Below are 16,784 nucleotides of genomic sequence, written 5' to 3' on the forward strand. Positions count from 1 at the left end.
GTAATGAAAGTGCTTTTTGATCGCGGATTCAGACCCTCTCTCCGAAATCCAGCCGATCTTTGAATTACGCTTACTACTGGAGAATATAAGTGGTTTAAATCAGTGAAGGAGGCTGAGGCATTTGTTGGAACTCTTCCGGCAATCCAGTCTTCTTCGGAACCTGGTCGGACCTTCTAAAATGGTTGATAAGTACTTCTCAAAGTAAAACTATTTTTTCTGAACTCAGACTTTACTTGAATAATTCAGACATTATCTATTGAAACTCTAAGGGCTGTAGTCAATCTCTCCCTGGACTTGGTGCATTTTTTCTAAATAGATAATCTAAGCTTAATGTTTCCCTGTGGACTTTTAGATTGTACTTGTGTAATCTATTTTATTTTTGTATAACTTTATCTATAGAGATCTACAATTGACTTTAACTTGTTTTGGAGGTTTGGAGTTTTTATTGAAGGCCTACCTGTTGGTTGATTCATAGTTTAAGTTTTGCTTTTTTTTCTGTAAATGGTTGATAAGTACTCTCTTCGAATCTATAATTTCCCCCTTTTCTCCCTCCCTTTTTTTTCTTTTAATCTTTTATAATTTTTCGCAGGTAGGTTAGTTTTGGTTTTCTTCTGATTTTCTTTGTATTAAGTTTTATACTTTGTTGAAGTTGTTCCTATTTGTAATTCTGCTTTCTAGTGCATAAATTAGTTATTATTTGCTATAGTATTTATACAGAACTTTTGTTAACAACACAGAACTGGAAGTCAGTCTTGGGTTAATTTTTTTGGTAGAGCTAGCTGCTTTTTTAGGTAGTCATCTAGTTTTGGGTTGCCAGGGTGGGATGGGTTCTCCAGTTCCAACACTACTCACTGTTTCTTTTGCTTTCCTTTGTTATTCAGGACATGTCTCTGTTTTGATTCTACGGATCTATGTTCACATTTTTGCTCCCAGACTGTTATTGTACTGCTTGATTTTTTATATGCCTGCTGTTTTCTGTGCACTAACAATTGATAATGGTTAATACACTTAAACTTGTGAGCTGGAATGCAAAGGGATTGAATCACCCTGTTAAAAGGAGGAAGGTATTCTCACATATTAAACAACTCAAAGCTGACATTGCTTTCCTTCAAGAAACTCATATTCGTAGTTTTGATAATTCTCGACTTTCGTCAAAGTGGGCGGGTCAGCATTTTCATTCATCCTTTGCCGCCAAAGCTAGGGGGATCTCCATCCTTATTAACTCAAATATTCCTTTTGAACTCCATAATAAGATATCTGATACAAATGGCCGTTTTATTATTGTTTCTGGTAAATTATATAATACTAAAGTTGTACTAGCAAACCTGTATGCTCCCAATTTTGATGATGTTAATTTTTTTGAACGTTTTTTCTCCTCACCACCAGACTTAAACTCATACTCTCTTATACTGGGTGGCGATTTCAATTGTTGGTTAGATCCTAATTTGGATCGATCGTCCTCTGTTACTAGACTACCTACTAAATCTGCCTTAGCTATTCAATCTTTTCTCTCTAATTATGGTATCTCTGATATATGGCGTTTCCTTCATCCTACTGAGAGAGATTATTCTTTTTTTCACATGTTCACCATACCTTTACTAGAATTGACTACTTTTTACTCGATAATCAACTTATTCCATTTGTCTACTCTTGTGACTATCAGAGTATACTGATTTCTGACCATGCCCCAATTACTCTGTCTTTAAATTTTCCTGGTCTCCCTCAGAGGAATAAACACTGGCGGTTTGACTCGACTTTATTATCGGATGATGATTTTCTAAAATTTATTAAGGATCAGATAACCTTTTATTTTAACACCAATACATCATCTGAAATGTCATCCCAGATTGTCTGGGATGCCATGAAAGCATATTTGAGGGGTCAAATAATCTCCTATACAGCAAATCTTAAAAGAAAGTCCTGTGCAGATCGATTAGACCTCATTAATCAGATTAAAGAATTGGATCAACTGTATGCTCAAGCTAAGAATCCTGAATTATACAAGAAGCGTGTAGAACTTCAAACTAAATTTAATCTTCTATCTAAACCTGTCGAACGCCAACTTCTTGAAAGTAAGAGTCGCTTTTATATTCATGGTGACAAATCTGGTAAATTTCTAGCCAATCAGCTGAGGCGTTCCAAAGCCAAACAACATATTACAAAGATCCGGAAGGAGAATGGAGACTTTACATCGGATCACTTAGAAATCAATGACGCACTTAAAAATTTTTATTCTCGACTTTATTCCTCTGAATCTCTGAATGAGAATATCTCTGTTGATCATTTTTTAAATAATCTGAATATTCCTTCGCTTTTATCTGATTTTAAAGCTAAACTTAATGCGCCTATATCATCAGAAGAAATATCTTTTGCAATTTCTGCATTGTCTTCAGGAAATCTCCTGGACCTGATGGGTTCCCCGTAGAATTTTATAAATCATTCTCTTCACTTCTTTCTCCTCAGTTATTCTCAGTATTATCTGATTCATTTAATTAATATAAATTGCCACCCTCTTTTAATGAGGCATCTATTATTCTTTTATTAAAAAAGGGTAAAGACCCAACAGAGTGTTCCTCGTATAGGCCGATTTCTTTGCTTAATGTTGATGTTAAAATCTTGGCCAAAGTTTTGGCTTATAGATTAGAAACTGTTATTCTCTCTATTATTTCTGAGGATCAAACTAGTTTTATTAAAAACCGTCTTTGTTTTTTTAACATTCGGCATTTATTTAACATTTTATATTCACCTCCAACTGGGATTCCTGAATGTGTTATTTCCCTCGATGCGGAGAAAGCATTTGATCGTATAGAGTGGAACTACCTTTTTGCAGTTTTAGAAAAATTTGACCTCGGTCAAGTTTTATCTCTTGGATCAAATTGCTGTATCTGTGTCCTACTGCCTCTGTTTTGACTAATTTTCAGAAATCCCAGTTATTTAACCTCAAACTTGGACCCCTCAGGGATGCCCTTTAAGTCCCTTTCTCTTTGATTTGGCTATAGAACCTTTGGTGATAGCTTTTCGAAATTGTCCTGAATTGACCAGGATTTGGAGGGGGGTGTTGAGCATTAAGTTTCTCTTTATGCTGGTGACTTATTACTTTTTCTTTCAAATCCGTCTACATCCTTACCTCCAATGTTTTCACTTCTTGATCAGTTTAGCCAGATCTCTGGCTATAAACTTAATTTACATAAGAGTGAACTTTTCCCAATTAATAAAGAAGCACAAGAATTAACATTCCGTGATCTCCTTTTTAAAGTAGTTCATAATCAATTTACTTATCTTAGGATTACAGTCACAAGGAAGTTTAAAGATCTTTTTCGTGAAAATTTTGCCAATCTTTCATATACTATAAAACAGAGTCTGTTACAATGGTCACCTCTATCTATGTCTTTGGTAGGTCATATCAATGTTGTTAAAATGTATGTTCTCCCTAAACTTTTATATTTATTTCAATCAATCCCAATTTTTATTCCTAAATCTTTTTTTGATTCCTTAGACTCTATTATTTTGTCATATCTGTGGAAGAATAAGTGCTCTAGAATTAATAAAGTTTATCTCCAAAAATCTAAAAAAGAGGATGGCATGGCTTTACCTAACTTTTGTTTATATTATTGGGCAGCCAATATACGTTGTGCTACCTTTTGGTCTTTTTTCCATGGCCAACCCAAGTGCCCTAATTGGGTGGCAATGGAGTTGAGTTCCACTAAAGATTTATCTATCTCTGCACTTCTTGGCTCTGTACTCCCTAGTAGTTTGTCCAGATTAATAGTTAATCCTCTTGTTAGACACACTTTGCGTATATGGGCTCAATTTAGGAAATTTTATGGTTTCCATGGTTTTTCCTTTTCTAGCCCTATCTTACATAATCACCTTTTTTTACCTACTACGTATGATTCAGCATTCCATGATTGGTATAGGAAGGGCATTAGACATTTTGAAGATCTTTTTACTGATAATCGCTTCGCATCTTTTCAACAGCTCTCTGCTAAGTTCAATCTGCCCAATGCTCATTTTTTTAGATATCTCCAAATTAGACACTTTATTAATCCTTTAATTCCTAACTTCCCTAAAATGCCTGAGAAAAATGTTATGGATTTATTTCTTTCTATTAATCCACTAGGTAAAAGGTTTAATATCATTTATTCGTGATAAATTAGCAGCCCTACGACGTGCCCCTGTGGATAAAATTAAAATGGCATGGGAGCATGATTTAAATACCTCCTTATCTGATGAGACTTGGGACTCGATTCTCAAATCGGTTAATTCAACCTCTCTTTGTGCTTGCCATTGCCTTTTACAGTTTAAGATTGTTCATAAAGCCCATATGTCTAAATCTAAATTATCTCGATTTTACCCTAATATTAGTCCTCTTTGTGATAAATGCAAAAGGGGCAAGGCCTCTCTCATTCATATGTACTGGTTTTGTCCTAGTTTGGAGAAATTTTGGAAAGATGTCTTCATAACGTTATCGTATATTCTGAATCACCACCTAGAACCTAACCCTTTAATTGCTTTGTTCGGTTTTTTGGGTGAGACAGATTTACGTCTGAGTTTGACTAAGTGTTGAATATTATCTTTTGCTTCTCTCCTGGCTAGAAGTTTAATGCTCCTTAGATGGAGAGATGTTGCCCCGCCCACGCATGCTCAATGGCTTAATGATATTATGTCCTGCTTAGACCTTGAAAAAATGCATTATTCAGTTCTTAATTCGGATAAAGTTCCATAAGGTCTGGGGACCTTTTATTGAGCACTTTCATAACCTTCCTCTTAACTAAGGTTTTTTTTCCCGGTCCCTTGCTTTCAGCTCCTTTTTTTTGGTAGTAGGCATTAATATCTTCTGTTGCTAAGTGTATTTACAGTTTTGGGGGTTTGATTGTCCTGATTTATATTCTCTATATTGTGTTGTGGTTGGTCTGGAGTTCTTTTTTTTTGTTGTGGGGCTTGGGGAGGATACTAATTTTACATGTCTTCAATTTGGGTGATTTCTCAATTATCTTTTTTTGTACTATATTATTATTGTATGTTTATTTTTGCACTGTATTAATGTTCTTCATTTTGATCTGTTTTTTTTTAATCTGCAGCGATGTAGAAAATGTATAAAAAAACAAAAAAATACAGTTGATGTTCTCCTGACACAACACACAGTGCATGCATTCACTGCACAGGAAACAAGGCAGATGCCTTCAGTACTGTCTCAGTGCGAATGTGTGTGTCTATCTGTCTATCTGCATGTGTACTGTGTGTTTGTTTGTGCCTTTCTGTGTCTGTGTGTGCATGTGCGCATGCTGAAGCAGGAGCTTAACCTGAAACATCAGTACTTCCTCTTCCTCCATAGATGCTGCTCGACCCACTGTGCTCCTCCACACAGTTTGATTCCAGCATCTGCAAAGTCTCATGTCACATTTCCTGTTCTAGAGAACCATCATAGTGAACAGATATAGAACGCTACAGCTTACTGTGACATTACAACATTTTTCTATCAGAAATGGGCTAAGGGAGTGTTGGCCAGAAAGAACTAAAGTCTACAAGTCAGTAAATTGGAATGAACAGTGGAAGTTCTTGCCAGGAGGAAGGAGGTGGAGGCTACATTTTATGAAGAGACTGTTCTCCATTTTGGGAGTAAAAGTTGCTTGGCTTGATCAGATTTTAAAGTAGACACAATGGTGCCTCAGGCAATCTCCTGAACTAGGGATCATTTTCAAATAAGAAGTTATTTGTGGCGTGTTCTTTGGTTGGATATAACATACAGGTTTGTGATTAATGGGATTTCTATGTTATGCGCGATCTAAGCTGGTTGCTGATTGAGAACAAACAGGCATAAATTACTGATTGCCACTTGCTGGGAAGAGGGCAATAAATGGATACTGGCCTGGAGCAGAGCCAGTTAAAAGGTGTCAGACACATGACTGACAGCCAATGATAATAGAATGCAATATTTGAATTGGTAAGAAGTATAAAAGCAGAGGTTTCCGCATACAATGCAGCGATGACTCGATAGGAGGTTCACCATCATGGATGTGAGGCACCCCACAGATAAGAGGAGATTCGAAATGGGACAACAGGGAATGTGTGGCCAGCAGCAGAAATTCCTTTTTAACTGGTATTATATTTTCTGTTCTTTGACTGTTCATAGAAAGTTAGTGAAATCTTAGTAGCTGTGCACACACATATTTGGTTGTTTAAGTTCACATGTTCTTCTGTTGAGACATAAATCTCTCTGTGCCTCCCCAATCATTATTACAAGGGGTGATTCTTACAAAAGGAGAGTGCCCATAGAAAGCCAGTAGTGGGTGTCTCTGTTTAGTTCACAATACTTCAATGGTTACCAAGGCCTATCACTGAGAAATGACAGCACAGAACTGCTCCTCATTATTCTGTGATCCTCAATGCAAGGTTATTTCTGAGGATTACTGCAAGGAGGCAGAATTTATAACCAGAAAATTAACTCCCACCAAACCTGACCACAACCTGTGCTTGCTAAGCTTGCATCCATGAAAAGCTTTCCTCTGACAAGAAGGTGTGTCAGAGAGTCAGCAAGCATTACATCACAGAAACAGGCCCTTTGGCCCACTTAGTCCATACCGAACTATTATTCTGACGAGTCTCATCAACCCACATCTTTTCTACTGCCCTTCATACCCTTCCCATCCATGTACTTATTCAAATGCCTCTTAAATATTGCAATTAAACCTACATCTACCACCTCTGCTGGCAGCTCGCTACATACACACAGCAATCTGTGTCTACTTTTAATTGCCTGTATTTAGAGGAAGGAAGATTGCTTTTCATTTAAGTGAATTTCCACTTACCTTGCAGGTCTCATAGTCCTTCCTAATATAATGCAAATGTATCAGCCAGTTTCTTCTTTCCAAAATGGGAAGTTCTGGAGCTATATAAGAGATTAAGACAAATCATTCAGAAACCACTCACATCCATTTCACAAATTTGTTATTACAGTGACTGTCATTTCAGAAAACATAAATCCAAGATTGGGAAACTCAATTTCAAGTTTATTCTTGTCAAAGGCACACATACACACCATAATAAGCACCATGAATATTAGTTTTTACAGCAGCAAAACATGGATGCATCTTCACTAACTCTCACAGCCCCCAGTGATCCTGTAATTTTAGTTTCAGAGGACGAAGTGAGAGCATCCATCAGGAGATTAAAACCACAGAAAGCATCTGGTCCAGACACAGTGAGTCCAAAAGACCTGTGCTGATTAACTGGCTGGAGTGTTCACTGAGAGTTTTAACCTCTCGCTTCAGCAGTCTGAATCAAGCTGGTTTCAATTATACCAGTGCCTAAGAAGAATGTAGAAACCTGCTTCAATGGCTATCATCCAGTAGCACTTGCATCCACTGTGATGAAGTGCTGTGGGAAGTTAATGACAAAACATATCAACTCCTGCCTGAGAAGAAACTTGGATTTGTTCCAATTTGCTTACAGGCACAACAGGTCCACAGCAGGTGCCATTTCATTGGCTCTTCACTCAACCCAGAAACATCTGGACAGCAAAGGTGTAATCATCAGGATGCTCTTCGTCAACTACAGCTCAGCATTTAATACTATCATCCTTTCAAAACTAATGAATAAGCTTCAAGACTTTGGCCTCAATAGTTCCTTGTGCAATTCTTGAATTCCTCACTTGCAGACCCCAGTCAGTTCAGATTGGCAACAACATCTCCTCCACGATCTCCATCAGCACAGGTGCAGAACAAGGCTGAGTGCTTAACCTCCTGCTCTGCTTGTTGTATACTTATGACTATGTAGCTAAGCACAGCTCCAATGACATATTTAAGTTTGGTGACACCACCATTGCCTAAATTTAAAAAAAGTGAGGATGAATTAACATATAAGAGGGAGATTAAAAATCTGGCTGAGTGGTGCTACAACAATAACCAAGGAGCAGATTACTGACTCCAGGAGGAGAAAACTGGAGGTCCATGTGACAGTCTTCATTAGGGGATCAGAACTGTAGAGGGTCAGAAACTTTAAATTCCTTGATGTTATCATTTCAGTGGATCTGTCCCAAGGTCCAGCAAGTAAGTGCCATTACAAAGAAAGCATGGCAGTAGCTCTACTTCTTTAGAAGTTTGCAAAGGTTTGGCATGGCATCTAAAACTTTGACAAACTCCTATAGACGTGTTATTAAGAGTATATTGATTGGTTGCATCATGGCCTAATATGGAAACACCAAAGCCATTGAAAGGAAAATCCTACAAAAAGTCATGAACATGGCCCAGTCCATCATTGAGCACATCTATATGGAGCATTGTCACTGAAAAGCAGCATTCATCACCAAGGACCCCAGCCATCCACACCACACTCTCTTCTTGCTCTGCCATCAAGAAGAAAGTACAGGAACTTCAGGACTAACACCACCAGATTTAGGAACAGTTATTACCCCTCAACCAGAGGGAATAACTTCACTCGCCCATCACTGAACTGTTCCCACAACCTGTGGACTCACTTTCAAGGACTCTTCATTTTATATTCTCAATACTTATTCATTATTATTTCTTTCTTTTTCTCTTTCTGTGCTTGCAGTTCATTATTTACTTTTGCACATTGATTGTTTGCCCATCCTGTTGTATGTGCTCTTTGATTGATTCCATTGTGTTTCTTGTGTACCTATTGTGACTGCATGCAAGAAAATGAATCTCAGGGTTGTATATGGTGACATATACATACTTTGATATTAAGCTTATTTTGAAACTTGAGATGAAGAAATACAAAATAAATGAAAATAAATTCATATTCATAAAAAATACCCTCAGAATAACCCAAGGCAATTCACAACTGTAACAATCTACACACACAAAATGCTAGATGAATTCAGCAGTTCAGGCAGCATCTATGGAGGAGAATGAACAGTTGACATTTTGATCTAAAACCCTTCATTAAGATGTGACCGGAAATGTTGACTATTCATTTTCTTTTATAGATGCAGGCTGACCTGCTCCAGCAATTTGTGTATGTTGATCCAGATTCCAGCATCTGTAGTCTTTCTTGTGTCACAACCTATGTTATTGTTTCACTTTCAAGAGCACTCCATCTCACGTTACTATCTATCTATTTATTTATCTTTCTTTTTACATTTGCACAGCTTGTTGTCTTTTGCAGACTGGTTGCCCACCCTACTGATGGGTCTTTCATTGATTGTATTTGGATTTGTTCAGTATGCCTGCAAGAAAATGAATCTCAGGGTTGTATACATTGATATAGATGTACTTTAATACTAATTTTACTTTGAACCATAAAGCTTACTTTTCCATTGCAATTACCACAACTTTTATTTACATAATGTTTTAATATAAAATTAACTTTTCAAGATGGATCACAGGAGTATAAGCAACAAATTAATAAAAATCTGCTGCATGCCACAAAGGAGATAATGGGGCAGAGAGCCAACACCTGTCATAGAGGTAAGTTATAGGCAGCAACTGAAGTGAGATGGAAGGAGATAGTGAACAAATTCTAGCACAGGGGCTATTGATAAGGCTCCATGGCATTATAAATGTTAGGAACTCCTGCTTGAGCTCAGGGCCTTAACAACTGAGGGCATGGAAAGCAATTAATTTGAGTAATAAGCAGGAAGCCAGAAATATAATTAGAGAATGGTTGGGTTGCATTGTTCTACAATCTTGGCAATTCACTTACAAACATTTCATCACCATACAAGCAAACATTATCAGTGTGCTCTTCACTTGCAGAGCATCCTTCAAATGCTTGGCTTTTATATACTTATCAATCAGTTGATTGGTCATTATGGAAACTCAATTATGATGCATGGAAACTCTAATCAGTGAAAGAGAGGTATATCCAGACAGCTGTGCCTGTCATGTGACAGCACTGCCCTCACCTGGTTGGAAGTCACACCACCTGCCAGTCAACATTTCGTCCCTCCCAACTAATCAATGCACACTTAACCATTGGCCACCTTAATTGGATTAACCCATCTAGCACCAAGCTGTTGGCCCCCTGGTGAATCACCTGGGCTGGACCCTCCAGCCCCCTGACCTATAAAGGGTGCTGCATGTACTTGCTTCACTCTCTTTTTGCCATTCTTGAGGGACCACCCTGCTTCACTCTAGGCTGAAGACACATGGTAAGGTGTGCATTGAATCGGGTTGTGGGAGTGTTTATTGTTGTCCCTTCAGCAAAGGGCCATGTCTGCCAATAGTCAAGGGTTGGCAAGTATTGTAGTTACTTTTCCCTTGCTTGTATGTGTACTTCTACTCTGTCCCTACACTGTTTTCTGGTGTCTTGTACTGCTGACCCAACTTTTCCCATGTTAAGTGTGTTCTATTCTAAGTGTGTTTGTGTGAGTATTGTAATTACTTCTGTTGTTCCCAAGCTTTTTCTTCCCTTGTAAATAAATTCATTATTAGCACTGTGTCCAGAGCTCTTGCCTTTGAGACCCAAAGAATCTTTCTCATTTCCATCACAATAAGAGGTTCTCATCACTGGCTATGTGGCAAACTGAAGAGTTATTTGCAGAAAACCATACTTCTAGGAATTCTCTTGCATGCTGCATGTTTACTTGCACCACGACTTTCACTGATGTCCAGTTGCATTTGTGTCTTGCTTGATCTTCATGAGACTAGGGAGAGCTGGTCATGTTGTTTTACAGCTAGTCAATGTTCATGGATCCTTGTGGATAGTTTTGAGGTTGGCTGATATAACATTTGCTGCAGTCCCTACAGTGGATTATGTAGACCATGCTGGTCTTACCCAATAGCTTGGTTTGTTCTTTAGGTTTGTAGAGTACTCCTCAATGTTGCTGTAGGTTTATGTGCAATCAAAATTCTATGTTTTTGGAGCAGTTGGGCTGTCATTTCTGAAACATTTCAAATTTATGGAAGGACAACCTATTTGGTTGCTTTTTGGTTGGTACATTATCAACCTTGTAAGCATCTTTGTATTAAGTTACGTGAGTATCTGTTTCATGCGAATATGTTGAAGAGGTATTTCTATTTATTCTTTAGTTCTGCTATGCTGCAGTGTGACTCCACTCTTCAGAACAAAATTTTGATACAGCTCCTCTTGTTAAGCATTTGGGTGGTTACTGTGATAGTTTAGGATCTGATCTGTATGTGATCCCTTACAATAAATGGATGTTTTTAAACTGCTGTCTGTATTTCTACTGGCAAGCACATCTAAGAAAGTCAATCTCCCCTCTGTTTCTTTTTCCATCGTAAACTTAATATCATTGAACACATCTTTGATTAGTTTATAAGTTCTTTCAATTTCACTGCGTTTTACAACACAGGTATTTACAACAACATTTTACAACAGCAATGTAATGCACCCAAACTTTAGGGTTTATAATTGGCAACATTGTCTTTCCTAACATTTGCATGATGGCTGCCGCTCTGAACCCGGAGATGGGCAGACCCATTGGTGTCCCTTTTAGCTGTTTGTAAAGCATGCTATTAAATTTAGTCAGTATATAAACAGATTTCACCCAGTTTACAGTACATGTGCCATCTTTAGTTTCCCATTGTTTGGTTCTTCATTAGGGTGTAGTTCTATTTGAGTTTTTGGCTAGACTAAGGTAAACAGAATTGACATCAAAAGAGAATATTGTTTTGACATCTATGCAGATGTTGTTCAGAAACTGAGTGTGAATATCCCACTATTAGATATCGAAGATGCCACCACAGTTCTCACGCTAAGTTGTAAGTGGAGAAACTCAGTAATGATACAATTGGACATATGTCTGTTCCTGCTTTATGAACATTTGGAAGGCTGTAGAATTGCACAATGTCAGCATCATTTGTCTTTATTCTCCAAAGCTTGTTTTTAGTGAGTTTTGCAGGTTCTGAAGCAACAAATCAGCAGTGAGACATCCTCTCTACATCACAACTGAGTTTCTGTAATGACAACCGTAATGATAAGTATATAAAAGCCAAAAATTTGGAGAGCACAGCACAAATGAACAGTGCACTGCTAATGTCTCTTCGTATGGTGACAAAATGTTTGCAAATGGACTGCCAAAATCAGAACAACTCAAGACAACCATCAACCACCTGAGGCTAGACATTTTCCAAGTTTTTTCCAAAAGTTAAAGATCGTCAGGTATGACGTTGCAGGCATCACTCATCACTGAGTCATGGCTGTAAGAGGATCATAATTGTGAGCTTAACATCCAAAGATTCACATTGTATTGCAAGGTCAGGCAGGTAGGTAGGTGGGGGGGAGGGGAGCAGTGGGATGGCTCTGTTGGTTTAAAAAAAAATAATTGAATCAAATCCTTAGAAAGAAGTGACATAGGGTCAGAAGATATAGAATTCTTGTGGAGAGAGTTAAGAAACTGCAAGGGTAAATAGACTTTAATGGGATTTATTTACAGCCCTCTGAACAGTAGCCAGAATGTAGGCTACAAATTACAATGCGACATAGAAAAAGCATATAAAAAGGGCAATGTTGTGATAAATATGGGGAATTTCAACATGCAGGTAGATTGGGAAAATCAGGTTAGTGCTGAATGCCAAAAGGGAATTTTTAGGATGCCTATGAGATGACTTTCTAGAGCAGCTTGTGGTTGAGCATACTCGGAGAAAGGCAATCCTAGACTGAGTGTTAAGTAATTACCTGAATTTGATTAGGAAGCTTAAGGTGAAGGAACCCTTAGGAGCCAGTGATGATAGAATTCACCCTGTAATCTGAGAAGGAAAAGCTAAAATCAGATATCAGTATTACAGTTGCAACAATGGGAATTATAGAGATATGAGAGAGGAGCTGGCCAAAGTTGATTGGAAGGTGACATAAGCAGGGATGATGACAGAACAGTAATGGCTTGAGTTTCTGAGAGCAATTTGGAAGGTGCAGGAAAGATGCATCCCAAAGTTGAAAAAGTATTCTAAGGGGGGGGGGGGGGGATAAGGCAACCACGGCTGACAAGGGAAGTCAGACAGCTTAAAAGCAAAAAAGAGGACATATAACATAGCAAAAATTAGTGGGAAGCAAGAGGATTATGAAGCTTTTAAAAACCAACAGGAAACTTAAAAAAAAAAGCCACAGAGAGACGAGATGAAATATGTACTGTAGGTAAGCTAGCCAATAATATAAGTTTTTTTAGATATACAAGAAGTAAGAGATAAGAGTGGATTATTGGGTTACTGGAAAATGACACTGGAGAGGTAGCAATGGGGATGACACAGAAATGGTGGGTGAACTCTCTAAGTATTTTGTCAGTTTTCACTGAAACCAGCAGAATGCCAGAAATGTGAGTGTAAGGGGGAAGAACTGAGTGTTGATAGTTTTCCTAGGGAGAAAGTGCTCTGGAAGCTGAGAAGTCTGAAGGTAGATTAGTCACTAGGACCAGATGGACTACACCCCGGGACTCTGAAAAGGTAGCTGAAGAGATTGTGGAGTCTTGATCTTTCAAGAATCAATAGATTCTGGAATGGTTCCTGAATACTGGAAAATTGCACTCCACTCTCTAAGAAGGGAGGGAGGCAATTTTTTTGTGTGCCTGTATTTTACTGATATCTGATATGTGCTTGCTATCTTGTGTATATATATATATATATATATATTATATGTGCCTTTTGCTATGTATGACTGTTGGTATTGCATTTTGCACCTTGGCCCTGGAGAAAGTGTTTCGTTTGCTGTATTCATGGGTATTTGTGTATGGTTGAATGCTAATTAAACTTGAATTGTAGCCAAAGAAAGGAATTAATAGGCCAATTAGCCTGACTTCAGTAGTAGGAAAGATGTTGGGAGTCCATTAATAAAGGTGAGGATTTGGGATACTTGGAGGTACATGTTAAAATAAACCAAAGTCAGCATGGTTCTCTAAAATGGAAACCTTGCCTGATAAATTTGTTGGAATTCTTTCAGAAAATAACAAGCAAAATAGTCAAATGAGTTAGTAGATATTTATTTGGATTTTCAAGAAGGCCTTTGACAAGATGCCACACATGAGGATGCCTAACAAAATAAGACCCCATGGTATTAAGAGAGTGACTGGCAGGAGGCAAAGAGTTGGAATAGTTTTTTTCTGGTTGGCTGCCTCTCACTAGAGATGTGTTGCAGGAGTCAATGTTGGGACCACTTTTTACATTGTACGTCAATGAAGAGCAGGTAGTGTTAAGGTTACAGGGTATCAACCGAAGGACTTAAATGGAATGGGGGAATGGGCAAAGAAGTGGCAGATGGAACATAATGAGGAAAGTTCATGGTCGAGCACTTCGGTACGGGTACGGAGGGATCTGGGTGTCCTCATGCATGTAAATTTGCAGGTTGAGTCAGTGGTAAGGAAGGCAAATGCAATGTTAGCATTCATTTCAAAAGAACTAGAATACAAAAGCACGGATGTAATACGAAGACATCAGTCAGACCACACTTGGGAGTATTAGAGCAGCTTTGAGCCCCTTATCTAAGAAAGGATATGCTGCATTGGAAAGTCCAGAGGAAGTCCACATGAATGATCCCAAGAATAAAAGGGTTAACACTTGAGTGTTGGATGTCTCTGGGCCTGTACTCACTGGAATTTAGAAGAATGAGGGGGGAATGCATTGAAACCAATTGAATATTGAAAGGTATGGATAGAATGGAGGTGGGGAGAATGTTTCCAATAGTGGGAGAGTCTAGGACCCAAGGGCAATGCCTCAGAACTGAGGGATATCTATTTAGAATAAGATGATTTTTTTTTTAGCCAGATGGTAGTGAATCTGTGGAATTCTTTGCCAGAAATGGCTGTGTAGGCCAAATCATAAGGTATATTTAAGGTGGAGGTTGATACATTGATTAATCAGACTGTCAAAAGTTATGGCCAAATGGCCTACTTCTGCTCTTATGGTCCAATATGCAGAGAACTGGGAGGGTTGCAAGGCTGGAAAGGTTTGAAGAAAGAATGATAGATTCAAACGGGAGGTACACTTTAAACGATGTGGATGCCACGAAGTTTGGTAGTGCCACAGATGAAGAGGAAGGTTGTTGAAGCTGACAAAAAGAAATAGATCAGATGGAAAGTTGGGGAGAATATTCGCAGTTGGAATTAAATATTGACAAGTGTGAGGTGCTACTGTATGTTTTGGGTAGATTTAAGATAGTGATGGGGTGAGTCTGGTAACGTCATCGTTCAGAATGGCAGCCTAAAACAATAGCTCCCCTTTAATCTGCCAAATACTAGATCCCTCGAAAATATCTGAACTGGTAAGAGGGGCAAGAATGGGGAAAGGACTGGAGATTTTAAAAAGCGCTGCTGTGGAGCCTGTGGACGAGGGGAGTGCAGCAAGCGGCTCTCCTACACGTGTGTGTGGTTGCGAGGCTGATGCTGGGACTCGTTCAGGCGAAGCGGCAAATTTAATAAAAAGTCTGGAAGAGATACGGGAATTCCAAAAAGACATAAAACAGCAACTAAATGATATCAAGTCAGAGCTCACCAATGTTAATCAAAAAATAGCGGTGGTAGAGACACAAATTGACAAGGTGGAAGATCGTGTTCAAAATGTGGAATGGATGCTAAGTAAGATGATAGTGTTAAATCAACAAGAAAATAAATTACTTGACCAAGAAGGAAGGTCACGACGAAAGAATATTAGGATATATGATGTTCCTAAAGGAGCAGAGGGGTTGTCTATGGTAGAATTTTAGAAAACTTGCTACAGGACACACTGGAGTTTCCCCAACCATGGCAGTTCTCATTGAGAGAGCACACCGCGCGCTCGTCCCGAGGCCTTCTGATAAGCCACGGTCAATAGTAATCAGGTTCCTTCAGTACAAAACCAAAGCAGAGTTTTGATGCAAGGCCTGGGGAAAGAAGGTATTTTTAAATGGGAAATTGATATATTTTGATCAAAATTACTCCCCCCAGCAGTCCTGCAGAAACGTAAGGAATATTCGGAAGCGACGCGAGTATTAAAGGAAAGACTCCGGACCCTGCTAAACTGAGTGTTATATGAAGACGGGATGCAGTTGTATCAGACAGTGGAAAAGGCGACTGCAGACATAAAGGACAGAAGGTTGCCTGTTAATCTGTTAACGTGATCAAACCGAGGGAAAGCCTGGCTGAGCAGCTATCACCCCTTCCAGAAGGTCTGATTTCAAAAGTATTGATAAGCTAAACAGAAGCAAAAATAGATGGTGCTATACATATCTCAAGAAGTACATAATGTGGATTTTATTGCTCAATTATTTTATTTTTTTATTCATACACTCCTTTTTCCCCACCTAAATGAGAATATATACATGGAAGGAATACACAGGGAAGTCTTCTGTGTAATGGACATAGATTTGTTCACTTTTATGGGTATTGCAATGGGGGCCCTCAATTCACAGGTAGGAGAGGCTATCCTTCATGGCTAAACGTTTCCTCTAGCTCAACCCCGAGTCATCTACTGGAGACTCAGCCCTGGAATCACACCTTCGGTACCTTTTTTCATTTGCATTTCTTGGTTCTTATTTGTTCAGGGAGTAGATTAATTATGTTCTATTTTGCTAAATTTCAATGATATACTGACAGATAAATACACATGGCTAAGGACAAAGTAAAATTCATTTCTTTTAATGTCAATAGGCTATTAAACCCAATCAAACACAGTAAAATTCTATCAAAAATGAAGAAAGAACAAGCCTATGTAGTATATTTACAGGAAACTCAAGTGATAATGAGCATGGAAAACTAGAGAGTGGGCTTCATTAATTTGCTTTTCTCATATAAATGACATAGGAGAGGAGTTGCTATTCTAACCTCAAGCAAGCTAAATTTTGAAAAAGAATTTGAAATGGGAGATGAAGGCAGATATATTCTGGTAAGGGGGAAT

The 16,784-nt window shown here is 38.4% G+C and overlaps 1 protein-coding gene across 9 annotated transcripts in view; it reads right to left on the minus strand.

Moving 5' to 3' along the window:
• Positions 1-16,784, minus strand: part of bbs4 (Bardet-Biedl syndrome 4) — a 138,096-nt gene that overhangs the window by 74,784 nt on the left and 46,528 nt on the right. For 8 of the 9 annotated variants that reach the window (XM_059945870.1, XM_059945875.1, XM_059945869.1 and 5 more), the window contains exon 4: positions 6,810-6,889. In XM_059945870.1, the coding sequence (XP_059801853.1) occupies positions 6,810-6,889 (80 nt within the window). Of the gene's footprint in view, positions 1-6,809; positions 6,890-12,603; positions 12,675-16,784 lie in introns of all 9 variants that reach the window. The other variant, XM_059945876.1, reaches the window with a different exon arrangement.

Source organism: Hypanus sabinus, chromosome 21 (genome assembly GCF_030144855.1).
Source record: "Hypanus sabinus isolate sHypSab1 chromosome 21, sHypSab1.hap1, whole genome shotgun sequence".
NCBI classification, from domain to species: domain Eukaryota; kingdom Metazoa; phylum Chordata; class Chondrichthyes; order Myliobatiformes; family Dasyatidae; genus Hypanus; species Hypanus sabinus.